This window comes from Hypomesus nipponensis, chromosome 14, assembly GCF_054491055.1.
Source record: "Hypomesus nipponensis isolate SF chromosome 14, ASM5449105v1, whole genome shotgun sequence".
NCBI lineage: Eukaryota > Metazoa > Chordata > Actinopteri > Osmeriformes > Osmeridae > Hypomesus > Hypomesus nipponensis.
The window spans coordinates 648477-667500 of record NC_140374.1 but is presented as its reverse complement, the minus strand read 5'-3'; the positions used below and the strand labels follow the sequence as shown (position 1 = coordinate 667500).

The window sequence follows — 19024 nt, the reverse complement described above, 5'->3', positions numbered from 1 at the left end:
CCCAGGTGGATGAGCTATCGAAGCAGAGGTACTTGTCAGAGGAAGAGGTTCAAAGAGTTGCGTTCATCAAACAGATTGAGAATTTGGGTTGCGTGCCTGTTACTCGAGCCTCCCAGCCTGTGGACAGACAAAGGTAATAGATTGCAGATACAGAAGACTCCCACTGGCTGTCTTTTCCTCATTTCTCTTGAAGGACACGATGTCCTCTCTCTGTTCTTTTTTTACACACAGCAAAGTTTTCTTAGTGTTAGGAATCATGGCAAGCTAACGGAGCTCTAATCAGGAACTGGTACACAGTGTGCCTACACTAATGTTCTGGAATGTTCCACCTCTGTTTTCAGTAAACGATTTAGATTAGCAATCCTCTCATTATATCATCTATCTCTCATACAAAGAAAATGTTGCCTTTTTAGTGTTTATCACACCACCCATATTGTTCCAGGGTTCTCCAAATGGCCCAGACAGACCCGGCCTCTAAGAGGCTGCTACAGCAGCGAGTGCTAGAGGCCAGCTCCTCGTCGGACGGCAGGCTGTTTACGTCCCTCCGCCTGGACTGGGTGACACACTGGGCCCCACACACTCAGAGGACCATCTCTCTGTCTCACTTACAGGAGTCAGGTAGGGCTTGCTGTCACGTGCCACACATACAACAACCAGCTCGGGATTGAGACTAACAGAGGGAAACACATGCGTGAGGGCTAATGCTGTGGTCATTTATTAAAGAATACTAAGTTAACATAACTAAACGGGAGGTATGTAAGTCAGTAAGTCAGTGGTGTACATGTGTCTGAGCGTCTCATGATAGTGAGAGTTGTGTTGAAGGGTGTATTAACAAAAGTCAAAACAAAAGCGTGCGGAAAAACTGAAGGTTCGTCTCTTCTGACATCCTCTTAAAGAAGGTGGAAACCACCGGGCCCAGAGGTAGCCACTTGACGGCTGAGGAGGCCGTCACAAAACTGTGTTGTGTCTGTCTGTAGGGGGCATTAGAGAGACTTTGCCCCCCCCCCAATACATTTAGTTTTGTTTAGAAATCATATAAATATTTGTATGTATTTATGACTACCTCAGAGCAAACACCCTTGTTTGTTTCTCAGAAGGATGTTAAATTGATTGACATTGTTGACTTGAAGTGTTTCTGTTTCCGTCAGTCATACAGAGTGATTTGATGAGCTGTGTTTGTCACCAGCAGTGAGTGTCTGTGACTGCGTGGTGCTTTGGCAGTACCTGACATCCCATCACGACCAGGCCAGGTTGACCTGCTGGATCCACAACCTGGCATCCCAGAACGGAGACCCCACCAGCACCCCCCAGTGGCCGGCGCTGCCCCCAGACGTCGTCAATGACCACACCCTGTGCAGCGCCCACATGAGGGACCACATCCTCCACATGCTGGCCAGGTGAGGTGGCTCAGGGGCACACTGGCCTCATCTGCTGCTCTAGGATCTGCTGCTCTAGGATCTGCTGCTCTAGGATCTTTCATTTCTGGGAAGAATTATTAACAGTTAAAAAAACTAATTTTGTCGTCAATAATAGGCAAGCTTGCTAGCTAGCTAGGTACTGTAGGTGGGTGTTATAGCTCTCACGCATCTCTCCACGGCCCCTCCCCAGGAGAGGCCTGTTTGTCCAGGCTGAGATGGCAGACTTTGAGCAGCTGCTGTGGAGGCTGGGCCAGGCCGGGGGGGTGATGCAGGCTGCCCACCCCCTCCCCCACTACCGCTCAGCGCTGGGCCTCGACTTCCACACGCGCTTCATCCACCTCTGCCTGGACGGCTGCCTGCGCTGCCTGCTCTACACATACCTGGACCACTACAGGTTGGGCAGAGAGACACACGGAATCAGAAGGGGGATTTGCAAACAAATATTTCACAACTGTTGTAACAAAAGAGGGTTTGATGGTTGATGGGTTTGTGAATTGATGACCATTCAGCTTCACAACCCACGTTGTCGTGGCTATATGTTTAAGTGGTCAAAATATGTAATATGGTTCAGTAAACACATCTACAAAATGTCAATTACTGTTGTAATCATATTCCAACCACATCTCTCTGCCCTTATCAGGCTAACCCCGAGGAATTGCCCAGCGCTAGCGGATAAGAGTTTATACGAAAGCCACCCGTGGTTTGAAATGTTGGTGAAAATTCAGGAGATTACAAGAGACCTCTTGGGTAAGTTGTCAGATCCATGAAACTGTCAATAAATATCTAAATCAGCTCCTCTGGGCTTTTGGAATGAAGTTTGCTTCAATTCATCTAATTACATGAAAGCAAAGAAGCATGCAGTATATGAAACTGAGATAAAAAGAGTAATAAATGTTTAGAGGCTTAGTGGATCAAATTAGATAAACCATCAAACATAACGACACAGTCATTAAAGCTGTTATAGGTCAGTGGTATAGCACGTTTCACCCCCCGTACATCCTTTTAGGACCAAAGCATCTTCTAAATCCACATTAACCACATGGTTGTCTGGTTCCTCCAGAGCCGGGCCGTGTGTTCCATGCCAGCCTGACCAGCGCTCAGGTGCTGCTCCCCGGCAGCCAGGCCTCCGTCAGCAGCATGCTCCTGGAGGGACACAGCCTTCTGGCCCTGGCCACCATCATGTTCGCCCCCGGGGGCATAGACCAGGTCTTTTCTCACTCCTGTTGGGCTGGTTCTGGCTTTACTAGACCTGGATGGATGCATGATGTTTCTGTATGTTGGTTGGTTGGCAAGAACAGACAGCAAAAGGTTTTTGCTTATATCTCTAGTTAGAGAAACCTATTGTCCATGATCTTGTTTAGCATACTAGCATTTGTTCATGGTGAATAGTAGGGATACAGATAACTGATAATTCTTTATATTTGGAGGCTGATAAAAACATAGCCTGAGGCTTGTTACAAAATGAAAAGGCAAACAAAGACAGTGGACAACTGCTTTTATTAATACCTTAACTGCATAAAACATCTAGATCTTTCTTTTACCAAATTTCTTAAATATTACCAAAAATAAGTGGTTCAACGGTAAAAGATTATCCATAATATATCAGCTTTAATTTATCAACCAAATATTTTTATCGGACCGATAACAATAACACTCAATAAATATTGCCCATATGGCCGATTCTGATGCCGATATATCGTGCATCCCTAGTAAATAGCAATAAGCAAATGGCCAATAAAGAAATGTTTTCCCTAGAACAGACTGGTGGGCACATCAATGGATGCTCTTCTTGGCCCTTGCTAGCTTCCCCTGCTGCCCCTGTGTTGTGCGTCTCCAACTTGCGGTGTGTTCCAGGTGTGTTGTGTGAGTGCTAAAACCTTTGGTGTGTTCCAGGTGTGTTGTGCTAAAGCCTGCAGTGTGTTCTAGGTGGTGAGTGTGGGATCAGGGGGCTCCGCGTGGAGGGTGGACCCCCAGCTGCTGAAGATGGCCTTGAGCCTCCACCCCAAACTCCGAGCTGCTCTCTTCCCCCCCAGTGGCCCCTCCCTCTCCTCCGACACCTCCATCTACCTCCTCATGCAGGTACTCAGACTTTTGCATTTTTGTTTTTAGATTTGTATTCCAAAGCGTTCCAAAGCATAATCAAGGATCAGAAGTGCTTGGTTTCACAGACACCATAAGTTGTCTGTGACCAGTGTATTTTTTGTCAAGTGTTATAAATAAATAATTATTGTTTAGCCTCCTACACCCCAACTGTAACCATACACTGACACAGTACAGTATACTTTAGGTTAGCATTAGCATTCACGGTACATCGCTCAGTATACTGTAGGTTAGCATTAGCATTCACGATACATCGCTCAGTAAACTGTAGGTTAGCATTAGCATACACAGCTGATTATACTGTAGGTTAGCATTAGCATTCATGATGCATCGCTCAGTATACTATAGGTAACACAGCTGATTATACTGTAGATTAGCATTCACGGCACATAGCTCTGTGTACTGTACTCTTAGCATGCACAGCACATCCCCTGAAAGAGCCCACACGGTTTGGGTGATTAGCTTGAACTATGTGTTAGAACTTTGCAGATGGTACACAGAAGAATCTACAGACGCTAGCTGCATGCTAAAGCCTGAGCAGGTTGTTAGCATTCATAGAAAAGCGCTAGCCATCTGGCGCTTAGAGGCTAAACAGCGAGTACTTAGACAGTTGCCTCCAGGCTACTGATAGCAGGGAGCAATCTCTCTAATGAGTAATGGACCTGTCTGGCTGTATGCACGTCTGTCAGAGAGAGAGAGCCACCATCCTACTTTTCTTGGAATTTGCATCACGAAAAGTTTGTCAAGTTAACAGACTCCCAATTAGTTTGCTGATTGGGAGTCTGTTACTGGTTTCGGCTCCCTCCCCCGGATGCAGTCCAGTAATGATCCCAAACTTGCCAAATGTGCTGAGCTAGACACCTTTTAATGGAAATGTTGTTCGCCTCAATATTGTGAAGACCACTTGTTCTGGAATGTGCGTCAGGGCTACAATGGAATATCAATTCTGTATTTTTCTCATCTCAATACTTCTGCTGATTGTTTTCTTTTTTTATTCTGTTTCAGTCGCTGCATCCTTTGGATCCTTCCAGATTGTTTTCCTGGCAGTCCGCTAACACGCTCAGTTCTACTGGTACGTACTCACAAGAGAACACACCAAGGTCACAAACAGAACATTGAGTTCCGCTCGAAAGAAACCGACAACTGATTTTCCCAAGGTACAATGTCTGTTCACCAGAACTGACCCTTTGACATCTTGCACTGCCAACCAAGCCCGGGGACATGAATGGGGCAGCAACATGCTGAAAGAAACAGTCGTGCTTGTTTTGTGATGCATTGTGTGATGCTTGTGTGCTTAGGAGAAACTTGGTCAGAGCTGCCCCATTTCTCCAGCCCCCACCTCGTCAGCCAGTTTGCCTTGATGGAGAAGCTGGACTTCCTGTATTACCTCCGTCACGGACGCCCTTCGTCCGCCTACGGAACCTTTCTTGTCCAGAATTTAACCGCCTTCACCGACGTGAAGTCACAGTGAGTTCAGAACTCAGGTCTTTACTCTCAGAAGAAACATTTCATTTTTTTTCAGATATAGAAAAGTAGTTTAAGCGAGTTCCTCCTGTTCTCCCAGCCTGCAGTGTGCAGCTCAGCAGGCTCACAACCTGGCCATGCAGCTGTTCAGCAGTGCGCCCGTGGTGGCGGCGTGTGTTTGTTTCTGTGAGCTCCTGGGGGTGTGCAGCCTCAGGACGAGGGTGGACAGGAAGGCCCTCAGTCTGATCCTCGCTCACTGGAGCCGGAACAGCGACGAGACAACCACAGCTTCTCACAGAGACTCTCTGGGTACAGCTGCAGACTCTAGTACAGGATATACACCCTCATGCTAACCCTAAACCTTAGTACAGGATATACACCCTCACGCTAACCCTAACCCTTAGTACATGATATACACCCTCATGCTAACCCTAACCCTACTACTGTTAGCCAGAAACACATACTGCTCCTTGAACTGTTGAACAGACACACACATGCTTGGATTCTCCATGAATGCCGTGTTTGTGGTGTGATGGTGTTGCTTTCAGCTGTTAAAGGCAGCAGGCTTGTGGAGGCTGAGAGGGCGACGGCAGAGCAGCTGCTGGCTCTGTTGGAGGCTGCTGTGAAGGACAGAATTGAAAGGAAGGGAATGAACAGGTTAGATTCACCCAACCAGAAACACATAACATGGTCTGAAACTGCATTGACATCACTTTCAATTTAGTCATTTAGCAGATGCTCTTATCCAGGTAATGGCTGTTTGACTTCCTTTGCTTCTCAAGTACTTTTTTCTTAAATCCAATTGTAAAGTGGGAGATTATACAGAACAGTAACAGCAGAACAGTACCAGCTGAACAGTACCAGCAGAACAGTAACAGCAGAACAGTACCAGCTGAACAGTAACAGCAGAACAGTAACAGCAGAACAGTACCAGCTGAACAGTACCAGCAGAACAGTAACAGCAGAACAGTACCAGCAGAACAGTAACAGCCTAACAGTACCAGCTGAACAGTAACAGCAGAACAGTAACAGCTGAACAGTAACAGCTGAACAGTAACAGCAGAACAGTAACAGCTGAACAGTAACAGCAGAACAGTACCACATAGGTGCGGTACTGGGAGCTGACAGCGTGTGTGATTCCTGGGGCGTGCCAGCCGGGTCACTGTGTGGTTGTGGTCCTAGGTGGTCGTACGAGGCGGGGCAGGAGTGGGCTCTACCAGTGCAGTTCTGCCAGCTGCACGCCCTTCCTCTCAGCTCTGTCTACCCTCTGGACTGTGCTGCCAGCGGACACTGGCTTCATTTCCTGCTCTTTGTCCAGCTACACAGCTTCCCACCTCAACAGGTACTGTGCTAATGTAATAACACTCAGGGGGGCAGACATCAACATCCGCGGTTGATTGATTCCTGTCTGTGATTGGTTCCTGTCTTTGATTGGTTCTCGCTTTGTTATTGACAGGTGAAGTCACTCGCTGGCCAGTTTGGCCCCGCCCTGCAGGCCCACCTGACCCTCTCTCTCCAGGACCTGCAGTGGAGGGCAGACCAGGCCCTGGCCGGGGGCCTGGGCAGTGGGGAGAGCCTGCCCAGCCACGAGGCACCGGAAGCCCCCAGGGACCTGCTCCTGGTGCTGCTGCGGAGCCAGGAGGAGCCCTGCCCCTGGAGGCACCTGTTGGGGGAGGCTGTGGGGCTGCGCTGCCCCACACTGGCCGTGCTGGCTGCCTGCCACCAGGTGAGGAGAGCTGCTGTGTCTGGGGAACACACACGAGGCCCTGTCAGGTCCACGCTGCACTCTGACCACCGAGGCCCTGTCAGGTCCACGCTGCACTCTGACCACTGTGAGTCACACTGATGATTTAGATGTTGTTCTTGACAGGCTCTGTTTCTGTGTGTGTGTGTTTTTCTGTGTGTGTGTGTGTGTGTCTGGACTGACAGGATGCGGACCTCCTCCAGTGCCTGTGTGTGTGGGTCCTGACCTCTGTGGATGAGGTCGTCTCCGCGGAGGCAACCGCCCAGCTGTACGAGAGCCCCCGACACCACGAGTGGAACCTCCACGACCTGTCAATCATCTGGAGAACCCTGCTCAGGAAGCGCCTGGTCACACCTCTGATACGAGGCTTCCAGCTTTTCCAGCGGGTCAGCCCCCTCATACTCATGTCTGTTTAGACTGCAGGTGTTCATGTGTGCTGTGAAAACTGCTGCTGGCCTGTGGGAACACTGCCACCTAGTGGAGCGGTGGTGTGCTCTGTCTGCTGTCACTCACTCGGCTAAACGGACAAAATTTGTCTGAAACATCGTTGCTGCGAGCCCATGGTCATTATTTCAGCCCTTCCCCACTCTCTCTCGTTATCTCTGTTCATCCTCGTCTCCCCCAGGTGTGTGAGTAAACAGGTTGGTAGAACAGCAGGTGTGTTAAGAGACAGGTTGGTAGATCAGCAGGTGTGTTAAGAGACAGGCTGGTAGATCAGCAGGTGTGTTAAGAGACAGGCTGGTAGAACAGCAGGTGCCGTGAATAATCTTCACAAGATCAACAATTTAACTTCACAGCTGTCTGAGAGACCGCCTCATGTATTATGATTGATATACCCTGCTCTGAACTGAGTTTGTGTGATCCTCTCCCTGCCTCCCTCCCCCGTCTCCTCACCCTTCCCTCCAACCCCTCCAGGACTCCCCCCTGATCCACGTGCTGCTGATGTATGAGCTGTGCTGCGACTACAAAAACTACCCAGAGGCCCAGAAGAAGCTCCTGGAGTTCCAGAAGTGTTTGATCAATGTAAGTAGCCCCCTTAACCTGCCCTCAGTACCTCCTGCCCTCAGTGCCTCCTGCCCTCAGTGCCTCCTGCCCTCAGTACCTCCTGCCCTCAGTACCCCCTGACCCTGCCCTCAGTACCTGCTGCCCTCAGTACCTCCTGACCCTGCCCTCAGTACCTCCTGACCCTGCCCTCAGTACCTCCTGCCCTCAGTACCTGCTGCCCTCAGTACCTGCTGCCCTCAGTACCTTCTGCCCTCAGTGCCTCCTGCCCTCAGTACCTGCTGCCCTCAGTACCTCCTGCCCTCAGTGCCTCCTGCCCTCAGTACCTCCTGCCCTCAGTACCCGCTGCCCTCAGTACCCGCTGCCCTCAGTGCCTCCTGCCCTCAGTGCCTCCTGCCCTCAGTGCCCCCTGCCCTCAGTACCTCCTGTCTTCAGTACCTGCTGCCCTCAGTGCCTCCTGCCCTCAGTACCTGCTGCCCTCAGTACCTCCTGCCCTCAGTACCTGCTGCCCTCAGTACCTCCTGCCCTCAGTGCCTCCTGCCCTCAGTACCTCCTGTCTTCAGTACCTGCTGCCCTCAGTGCCTCCTGCCCTCAGTACCTGCTGCCCTCAGTACCTCCTGCCCTCAGTACCTCCTGCCCTCAGTACCTGCTGCCCTCAGTACCTCCTGCCCTCAGTACCTGCTGCCCTCAGTACCTCCTGCCCTTAGTACCCCCTGACCCTGCCCTCAGTACTTCCTATCACAGTAGCCTCTGTCCGTTCCTGTTTTCCTTTCTATATACCCCAGATATTTCCTGTTTACCTCCAACTGTCTCAAGAAACCTGAAACATACAAAAAAATAAATGTCAATATTAAAATGGAAAGTCAAATTCAAAGCTAGGACAAATAAATCATCCTGGGGTCTGACCTCTGTGAAGAAGGCAGTGGGATGGACTGTGCTCTGTTGTAGTCTGTGCTGGTAAGAGAAAGGCGTTTGACCTATGTTTGTACGGCTGTCTCCCATAAGATGTAGGGCGTGTCAAAGCATCAATCTGACAGGTTTGTTACCCAGAAGAAAACAAATGCCTGAACGCTGTCTGAGGGACAGAAGTTATGGTGGTGCGAGTGTGACCTTGCACACACACACACACACACACACACACACACAGGCAAGGACAGTGTGGAGTGTATTGTTGTGTGGAGCCCATCACTCATCCTTTGTTATACTGTGTGTGTGGTGCCTTGTGGTGTGTGCAAGTCCTCTGGTTGGCTTCACATACAGGGAACAGACTCCTGTTTCTCATCTGAACAGTTCGACCTTCACAGGCCTTGTTCCCAGAGAGCAGAGCTCCCTTTCAGCCACGGAACATCAATATGTCCAGCCTCCTGTTCTTCTGGCACTCCGCAAGCACGCCTCACAATTTGCCCAGAAATTCTACACTGTATCGTTTGAAAAGGATGATCTCATTATGTGGAATTTAATTCAAGAGATTTTCAGAGCCTCTCTAACAGTCTCTAGTGTGTATTATTGATGTGCTCCTGCTCCATGGAAGAGATGGTGAATCCACATAGTTGCTGTATGGGTTGCTTCCCTTGTGTAATCATCATTAATAATTGCATTTCTGTCCATTGTGCTTGTCCTTGTGCATCCCTCTCTGGGTGGGTCCCAGCGGCGGGGTGGCGGGGCGCTGGGCGGCAGGGCGGCGGGGCTGCCCCTGCCGTGGGAGGAGAGCCAGGCCTCGGCCCTCCTGCTCATCCTCATGCAGCACTGCTCCACGCAGTACGAGCTGCGCAGACTACTGCGGCTGCTGGCGGACATGGACCGGCTGCTCAAGTCTAACGGTAACACTAACACAGTGTAACACTAACACAGTGTAACACTAACACAGTGTAACACTAACACGGTGTAACACTAAAACGGTGTAAAGGTAACACTACATTTGAATTACAAAACGCTGCTTTCTATTTCTGACCATCACACCTTGTGAAACACAATGCTCATTTTGGCTGCAGGCCTAAGCCAGTCTATTCTCAGGAGTATGACATAGACAACAACAGGAGTATGACATAGACAACAACAGGAGCATGACATAGACAACAACAGGAGCATGCCATAGACAACAGGAGTATGACATAGACAACATCAGGTTTATGACATAGACAACATCAGGAGTATGACATAGACAACATCAGGAGTATGACATAGACAACAACAGGAGTATGACATAGACAACAACAGGAGTATGACATAGACAACAACAGGAGCATGACATAGACAACAGGAGTATGACATAGACAACAGAATAGCATCTCTGTCGAACAAAGCCATTCAGCCAGTTATGCTACTGTTGCGAGCAAACATTGGGTGACCTATCATACGCTACTACTAGCATACACTACTACTACTAATGCGACCTAGCATACACGACCTGGCATACACTGCTACTACTATGACCTAGCATACACGAGCTGGCATATACTACTACTGACCTAGTTTACACAACTACTACTACTATGACCTAGCATACACAAGCTAGCAAACACTACTACTGACCTAGCATACACTACTAATTACCACATAAATGACCTAGCATACACTATTACTTAACTCAAATGAAACCCTGCCGTTAAAGTTAGTAGCTAGTTAACTATCATGTTTGTGGGTTTAAGATAGTGGTGTGTGTGTGTGCAGGTCCAGACTTCAAGAAGCTCAGTCTGCTGTCTCAGGTCCTGAAGGACACGTGTGTGTGTCTTCCCCCCGCCTTGCTGGAGAGCTACTCCACTGCCGCCCTGCAGGGGGCGAGCCAGAGCATGCTGGAGCAGCTGCAGGCCAGTGCTCTGTTCAGCCAGGCGCGCCAGGTAGCAGAGCTGGCTGGCCTGCCCATCGACAGCCTGGTCATTAACGAGGTGAGCTAACGAGGAGCCACACAGACTTGTGTGTTCGTTCTAACCAGACCTACCTGGCAGCTCAGAGGACAGGTGTGGAACCATGTAGGCTAAACTCTGGTCTCACCACAGCTGGATTTGAATCCGGCCAGGGCTCTTTCCTGTACGTCGTCATCTCTCTCTCTGTCCCTTCCTTTCCTTTCACACTTCATTTAAAAACTGTCATAAAAATTGCACACACAAAGAAAATCTAAATGTACTTGCCTTTCTGTCATCTCAAACACAGTTAGTCCACGACCTCATCTCCCAGAAGGCCAAGCGCCAGTGGGAGAGGAGGGAAACACGAGTGGCCTTCTGGAGGAAATGCCACAATCAGTTCAGGACTAACCGCACCAGTCCCGATGCTGCCTCGGAGTTCTTCCTGTCCCAGGCTGGAGGCCCAGAGCCCTGGCATGGCTCCGTGGAGGAGGTGGAGCTGGTCTGTGTCCAGGAGAGGTGCCTCCTCCTGGGCCTGGCTGGCCACTGGCTGTCCCTGCTCAGCCCCGCTCCCTTGGAACGCCTGGAGGACCTGGAGAAGCAGCTCTGGATCAGCCGCGTCAGGCAGCAGGTTCTGCAGACTGCCATGGAGACAGAGAGTATGTTCTCCTTTCCTGCTCCTGCCATTCCTCCAGAGGAGAACTCCTACGAGGCCCTGGTGAAGGAGTTCTCCTTCTCCAAGATGGCGGTGCTGAACCAGCCCCAGTACCTAGGTCTGGAGGGGCTGGAGGGGCCAGAGGGGCCAGAGGGTGGCGGGGATGCTTCAGGGCCGCTGGGGAGTGAGCAGGAGCGGAGCGCCCTCTCCTGGCTGGTGGGGCAGCTGCTGGATGAGGGCTGCGTCCACGAGGCGGGACGTGTGTGTCGCTACTTCTCCTTCTGCCCCCGGGACGTGTGGCTGGTGCTGCGCTGCCGCGGCCTGGCGTCTGGAGAGCTGCAGGCTGGCGTGACGGGCATGCTCCCCCAGGAGGCCTCGCCTACCGACAGGCTGCCCAGCGGTGAGGACAGGATGTTAGAAATCTGTAGTGGTTTAGTGTTGTGTCATCATGTGACAAGATCTTATTTACAATTTATTTACAATTTGGCATTATAGACTCTGATCTCCAGTGATGTCTGTGATCTCCTGGGATGTCTGTCTCTGCCCTGCAGCCTCCAGCTTCACCAGCCTGTCCTCCTTCGTGATGGTTCCCTCCCCAGAGGACCAGGTGCTGAGTCAGCTGCAGCGGCTGGTGGACCAGTGTCATCACGGCAAGAGCTACTGCAAGCAGGTCCTCAGCCTGTACGAGCTCTCCAAGGTCAGGCCCCAAAAGCTTCCAGAAAAACAGTTTGTAGAGGCTTTACTCTGTAGACGTTTCTGCAAACCTCTGCAGAAGTGCTGCAGTGTAGTTCTACATGGTTCTGTGTGTCCCTGTTCTCCAGGAGCTTCGGTGCTTGTACAGTGAGATCTCGGGCGAGGAGCCCCTGGCCGTGCTGCAGAAGGTGCTGCTGTCCCGGCAGCCTGAGCGCTACCAGAAGGCTCAGGCCTTCATCAGCGTGCAGGGCCTGCAGCCCGACACCCTGGCCACCATGCTGGCCTCCGCCGTGCTGCAGGGCCTGCTGACCTCCCTGCAGGACGGAGACGCAGGTGAGACCAGACGCTCCTTCACTGATCCACTGGCTCATCGAGAGGGTTGTCAGAACCATTAAAGCTTCAGTAGGGCATTCCTATTATTAAAGCTTCAGTAGGGCATTCCTATTCATTAAAGCTTCAGTCCTATTCATTGACTGAAACAGTTTTTCTGTACGCCTTCAGTAGGTACATAGAAAGGTTAAGTAAGGATGCGTTTGTTTGAATTATGTCGCAAACAAACAATCTTTGTTTTACGTAGTCACGGCACATTTCAAAGTGTTCCTTTGTTTGACACTAAGAGAGTTCATTTGACTTGTAGAGTGTTAATATGTGTGTAGGTCCCCTCTCTTATGAGGTGCACCTGTGAAAGTCCTGGTGTGACAGAACCTTGTGAACCGTGCTTTGATGTTGGTCCACAGCGGAGAAGCAGATGTTCAGGCCAGCGGAGGGCAGGGAGGCCTTCCTGCAGCTGGCCAAGCTGTGTGGAGACGCCAGCCTGCTGGGGCTCCGCCTGCTGGAGCTCATCCCCTCTGTGCCCCTGAGAGAGCTGGCCTGCAGTGAGTCTCCCTCCCCCTGCCCACCCTCACACCCAGGACCCCTGCCCACCCTCACACCCAGGACCCCCGCCCACCCTCACACCCAGGACACCTTATTCCATCTGTTAGCAAGGGTTTATTGCCCCAAGATCCACACATGCAGTTATCTAAAGTTCTGATATTATGATTAGGACGGTAACTGTGGTACATTTACATTTGGCAGAAACGAGAAAGTACAGCAGAAGATCAATGATCAGAATTTTATAGCTTTAACAGAATGTCAGTGGAACTGTGTGTTTTACCAGGCACAATGCAATAATAGTGGTGTGTGTGTGTGTGTGTGTGTGTGTGTGTGTGTGTGTGTGTGTGTGTGTGTGTGTGTGTGTGTGTGTGTACAGTGGTGGAGCTGCTGATTCTGAGCCATGACTGCTTCAGCCTGACGTGCAACATGGAGGGCATCGTCAGGGTGCTGCAGGCCGCGCGCCACCTAAGCCACACACACCTGGCGCACAGTGACAGTTACAGCCTACTGGTGAGTCTGGGTCACCTGTGTGTGTCTGTGTGTGTGTGTGTGTGTGTTCTCACCTGTCCGTGTGTCCCTGCAGGTGCGTCTCCTAACAGGTATCGGCAGGTATAACGACATGACCTACATCTTTGACCTGCTCAACCAGAACCACCGCTTTGAGATGCTGCTCAGGAAGAACGTGGAGTCTGTAAGACAACCCAGACCCCACCCAGACCACACCAGACCCCATCCAGACCCCACCAGATCCACCCAGACCCCACCCAGACCCCACCCAGAGCCCACCCAGAGCCCACCCAGACGCCACCCAGAGCCCACCCAGAGCCCACCCAGAGCCCACCCAGAGCCCACCCAGACCCCACCCAGACCCCACCCAGAGCCCACCCAGACCCCACCCAGAGCCCACCCAGACCTCACCCAGACCCCACCAGACCCCAACCCAGACCACTCAGACCTCACCCAGACCTCACCCAGACCTCACCCAGACCTCACCAGACCCCAACCCAGACTCCACCCAGACCTCACCCAGACCTCACCCAGACCCCACCAGATCCACCAAGACCCCACCCAGACCCCACCAGACCCCACCCAGAGCCCACCCAGACCCCACCCAGACCCCACCAGATCCACCCAGACCCCACCCAGACCCCACCCAGACCCACCCAGACCCCACCCAGAGCCCACCCAGACCCCACCCAGACCCCACCCAGACCCCACCCAGAGCCCACCCAGACCCCACCCAGACCCCACCCAGACTCCACCCAGAGCCCACCCAGACCCCACGAGATCCCACCAGACCCCGGCCCTCTCTGTCTCACACACACACAGCGATACGCACACACATATACACACACCATGACAAGTGTATAAGAGGTGGAGCATTACTATACATCAAGAGGTTGCTGGTTCATATACACCCATTACTTCACTTTGGATAAAAGTGTCTGCTAGATGCAGAGATGGCAAAAGCACACACATACTTCACTCAAGTAGAAGTACAGATACTCATGTTTAAAAAACTGTAGTCCTGACTACACATTATCACTCAAGTTAAAGTAAAGAAGTTTGGGCTCTGACATATATTTAAGTAAAAAGCAGCCATTACTACTACCTGTTGGAACTCACATCACATTAATACAGTAATACAAAAAGATACTATGATCAGAAATGTCTCTGTTCTCAGTCAAATATTCTAAAGGTTGAACAAGTATTTTCAAAAGCGAAGTTTCTACAGGTTGGATTTGCGGGATTGCCAGGAAATGAAATAAGGCGCACAATGACAAATAATATTGATCATGCCACCAAATACAGATTCAAACTAAAGTATAGTATAGTATATATATTGAATATAAGAAGTAGAAAGTATAGATATTTGTGTCAAAACATTTGTGAAAGTAAAGAGTTTTCAGAAAATAAATAAATCTCTAGATGATGATGATGATGATGTTGCTATGCCTCTGGGGGGTCCTGTGTGTAGCAGAATGCGGGTCTGAAGACTGCCCTGCTGGACTACCTGAGGCGCTGCCTTCCAGGAGACAGTGAGAAGCACAACATGGTGGCCCTGTGCTTCAGCATGAGGAGGGAGATCGGGGAAAACCACGAAGGAGCCGCTCACACGCAGCTCAAACTCATCCAGTCCCAGGAGGGAGCCCAGCCCTGGGGTGAGGAGCTGGGGGGAGGGAGCCCAGCCCTGGGGTGAGGAGCTGGGGGGAGGGAGCCCAGCCCTGGGGTGAGGAGCTAGGGTGAGGGGCGGGGGGGGGGGAGCGGGGGGGAGATGAAAGGGTGGAATACAGCAGGGCTTCATGAACAGGTGGCAGGGTTCATCAATATTTGAGTAGACCTCCTGTTGTTTTTAACGTTAACTGCATAAAATAGACTTCACCAGCTGAAGGTGACTCCTGTATGAGTCAGGAAATACCGGAAGCTCCAGGGGTTTTAGGAGTACTGCTTGTTTCCATCTGCCTTCATGCGGCCAGAGTTAGTATTCAGCTCCTGTCTGCCCCACACAGCGGTGACCCCAGAACTGAAGAGCAGCCTGCTGAAGGTTCTGACCCTGCTGAAGGATGCAGCGGAGAGCTACTCCAAGGTACCAACCAGCGCAGCGCGTCACTGATGCTCAGCTGAATGTCCCTGTCCTCCTGGCTGAGCTGTCCCCTGACCCTGTCCTCCTAGCTGAGCTGTCCCCTGACCCTGTCCTCCTGGCTGAGCTGTCCCCTGACCCTGTCCTCCTAGCTGAGCTGTCCCCTGACCCTGTCCTCCTGGCTGAGCTGTCCCCTGACCCTGTCCTCCTGGCTGAGCTGTCCCCTGACCCTGTCCTCCTGGCTGAGCTGTCCCCTGACCCTGTCCTCCTAGCTGAGCTGTGACCTGTGTTATGTCTCAGGACTCGTGTGTGCGCCAGGCAGCCCGCTGTGTGAGGATGGCCAAGCTGGTGACGCTGCAGCTCCACTTCCTGAACCAGGGGCAGGAGCAGCGAGTCATCAACCTGCGGCCCTCAGACCTCCTCAAGACCATCATCGCCCTGCCGCGCTGCTACCAGGTATGGAGCAGGAGGCAAACTTCACAACAGTAATAACAACAATGAATTCTAACCTGAGGATTTTAACCTGTGATGTCTTGATCTGCAGTCTACCTCAGAGCTTCAGTGTTATCTTGCTAGCCCAATCCAACATGTAACAGTGATGTCGAGCTATTCCCCTCCCCTATGTAACAGTGATGTCGAGCTATTCCCCTCCCCTATGTAACAGTGAAAATCTGCGAAAAACAGTGAACCATCCACTCATTGTCATTCTAACTGGCTCTCCTCACCTCCACCATGCTTCCCTCTCTGGTGTTGCCTGTCCTGGCGTGATCCCTGCCTCCAGGGCTTCGTGGTGGCGGAGGCGTACGACTACAGCCCAGACATGGCTGAGCTGCTGTACCAGAAGGTGGTCGTCAGCGGAGACTTCTCCTACCTAGAAGAGTTGAGCAGGCTCCGCCCCCTGCCCCCCAGCCTGTTTGGGGACATCTCTAAGAAGTGAGTCTCCAACCGGCCAGAGGGTCACAGAGCTTATTGTGTTCAGTCTGTTAGTCCTGTTTCTTAGTAACAAGACTGACATGAGTTCTGATGCTTCTTTCAGAATGATCCACAACAAACCGCCCAGCAGTGCGGGGCAGAACATGAAGAGACTGCTGCTGCACTGTGATGATGTGTACACATACTATAAACTGGCCTACGAACACAAGTTCTTCGATGTGGCCAACATGTTACTGCAGGACTCAAAAACGAGCAGTTATCTCAACGACAGACTTGGGAGCTGAATACAATTGCACCTCTGGATTTATTTTTTGAGTAATTTAAAAGAAGTACCATTTATGGAACATCTTCTATGATGAAACTTTTGCAGAATTCATGTTTATTTTATCCTTGCTAAATCTCTAACAAATTAAATATTGTATGATCAAAATTAAGTTTGGGTCCACTTTGCTCTGGAAAGCATCTACAGGATATATTCTGGGAACTATTGTGATCCACAGTGATGACATGATCACAGATATAAGATGGTATACCATTTCTTCAGACAAGATAAGCGCCTGTAGTCGCGTTAGTCATCAGGGATCTGTAGTCCGTCAGTAACAGCCTTTATTCTTCTCCCCAGTGTGCCTGTAGGCTCCATCCTTGAGGCCAGACCCTCATGAATACAGATGGCGTCCTCTCCAGACACTCTCGACTCCAGTGTGAGTTAGAGGAACTGCTGGTATCCATACACTGATAGCGCCACCCTGCAAGGGTGGATAAATGACCTTGTCTGGTGTGATTAATAATTACTTGTTCCAGAGGAGAAGGCTGCAGTACTGCTGGCGAACACTAGATGTCAGTTTGTCGTGACGGCAGGAAATGACAAACCATGTCTGGTTCTGGTGTCAAGGTGGCCAAGACAGTTCAGATGAGTCCTCCTGAACTTAAACATAACACAGGCAGCATGGTTAATAATGAATGACTGCCACTCAAAAGTCAATTGGTTTTATAAACTTTTCTTTCAGAGGAAAGTTGTGCTCATTAATCTTGCATTAGGGGTTATGTAAATCAGTCCACTGCATCTGAGCAATAAATTGGTCTATATAATTTTGACATGAGGCAGCCATGAATCAAAAGCCTTCTTAACCAGACTGAGATTAGAGCAGACTGTCGTTTTTAGCAGCATCATCTGGAATTCTATGGATAGATGATTTGGAAGTGTGGGCCATTATGGAGGTTTGTCATTAAGAAAAGAATCCTATTAGTCAGTAAGCATACAATTATTCACAGGCATACGTGATGCTTACCGCTAACAATAATATTGCAAAGCAGGGGCAATTCTAGGATCAGACCTTTAGGGGGGCTCAGCCCCCAATGAGAATGTGACGTGTTTTCTTTATCTGCGCCATGAAATTAACTACCTACTTCTTCTCCTTTGGTTTTATTGCCAGACGACCAACATTAAAGGTGTATGGCAACACTGGATATTAAACCTGTTTAAAGCCCTTTGAACCTGTAATTGTTTGTCATCTGCCACTAACAGACATGTTTGCAACCTCTTACGCTTGAGCACAAAAACGTATTTAAGATCATAATAATTCAAGATTTAAAAAAATATATATATATTATTTTTATTATTTTTAGGAGTGCTGAGATTAAATTTAGGGTCGCTCAAGAACCCCTAAATTTAGTTTAAAAACGCTTGTGCTGCAAATACCTTTAAATAAACCTGTCAACTCGTATTACGTCTCTATTCTTTCAAAATATTTAACCTGTAAACAGAGCCCATTTCCTCCGGTGTAGGTTGGTCTGTATTAGCAATCGAAGGAAGTCTGTAAACCCTGAAACTGATGCAGTAATGTTCACGTTTGACTAGCTACTGTAGCCAATATTAAAACGTTACCCAAAAATGCCGAGATTCAGCCCTGAAGAACTGACAAGGAAACATGTATCAACCAAAATTACAGCAATAGACAGGGGCAGGGATTTTTCAGACGATCTTTATGAGGATGGAAGGATGGATCAATACTTTTTTTGCAGTCTGTCAACATTCAATCAACCATATTCGGCGTCAAACTATTGTGGAATATCTTCGGTCGCTCTGACATAACAGGAAGGCTGGCGGAATTCCGCAAATTTTCAGTCCGAATAACCGCAGAAAATGTGAAAAAAAAATCGCAGATTTTGTGGGTGGGGGGGGAGGGGTGATGTACCAAAGGGGAGCACAGAAAGTCTGGGAACCACTGGTGTAGCAGTATTAGAACAGGCCAGTTCTCTGACAGCTTAAACCTCCCAACAAGTTATGATATTCCGTTTCATCTCTGTCTTTGCCAACCTGGCTGTGCAGCAGTGCAACCTCACAATCAGGCCAGTCTGTCTGAAACTCCAACTACTCAGTCTGAGAACAGTCTGGATTTTCGTCGCTTTGTTTTCTTACTGGACATAATTCTGGCCATGCAGTGGGCGATTCAAAATGGGACACATCAGCAACGGTTTTTTATACGGCGGCGCAAACATAGCTAAGAGATGTGCCTACAAAAAATCAAATGATATGTGATCTTGTATAAGGCAAGACTGCCTCTGAACAAAAAAACAAGTTATTTCACTCCGCAGCGTATTGGTAGCATGTGTTTAATTATCCTTTATTAATTAAATTGAAACGCTACCATTTACAAATGTTTAATTAAAAAGTGTTAATATATTAAATATGTAATTACGCCGCCAGTATGCTTTCAG

The 19024-nt window shown here is 49.8% G+C and overlaps 1 protein-coding gene across 4 annotated transcripts in view; it reads left to right on the top strand.

Annotated features, from left to right (window-relative positions):
• spg11 (SPG11 vesicle trafficking associated, spatacsin) overlaps positions 1–16740 on the top strand; it is a 27373-nt gene extending 10633 nt beyond the window's left edge. For 2 of the 4 annotated variants that reach the window (XM_084671540.1, XM_084671537.1), the window contains exons 13-40: positions 6–133; positions 443–618; positions 1187–1397; positions 1609–1812; positions 2059–2165; positions 2479–2624; positions 3345–3497; positions 4524–4590; positions 4817–4985; positions 5083–5291; positions 5531–5639; positions 6165–6324; positions 6439–6708; positions 6912–7112; positions 7642–7749; positions 9377–9548; positions 10399–10613; positions 10879–11623; positions 11775–11920; positions 12045–12249; positions 12654–12791; positions 13169–13302; positions 13376–13483; positions 14771–14954; positions 15303–15379; positions 15674–15829; positions 16155–16306; positions 16410–16740. In XM_084671540.1, coding sequence (XP_084527666.1) covers positions 6–133; positions 443–618; positions 1187–1397; positions 1609–1812; positions 2059–2165; positions 2479–2624; positions 3345–3497; positions 4524–4590; positions 4817–4985; positions 5083–5291; positions 5531–5639; positions 6165–6324; positions 6439–6708; positions 6912–7112; positions 7642–7749; positions 9377–9548; positions 10399–10613; positions 10879–11623; positions 11775–11920; positions 12045–12249; positions 12654–12791; positions 13169–13302; positions 13376–13483; positions 14771–14954; positions 15303–15379; positions 15674–15829; positions 16155–16306; positions 16410–16590 — 5031 coding nt within the window. In that variant the 3' untranslated portion in view covers positions 16591–16740. The remainder of the gene's footprint in view (positions 1–5; positions 134–442; positions 619–1186; positions 1398–1608; positions 1813–2058; positions 2166–2478; positions 2625–3344; positions 3498–4523; positions 4591–4816; positions 4986–5082; positions 5292–5530; positions 5640–6164; positions 6325–6438; positions 6709–6911; positions 7113–7641; positions 7750–9376; positions 9549–10398; positions 10614–10878; positions 11624–11774; positions 11921–12044; positions 12250–12653; positions 12792–13168; positions 13303–13375; positions 13484–14770; positions 14955–15302; positions 15380–15673; positions 15830–16154; positions 16307–16409) is intronic. The other 2 variants (XM_084671538.1, XM_084671539.1) reach the window with 2 other exon arrangements.
• The last annotated feature ends 2284 nt before the right edge of the window (positions 16741–19024 follow it).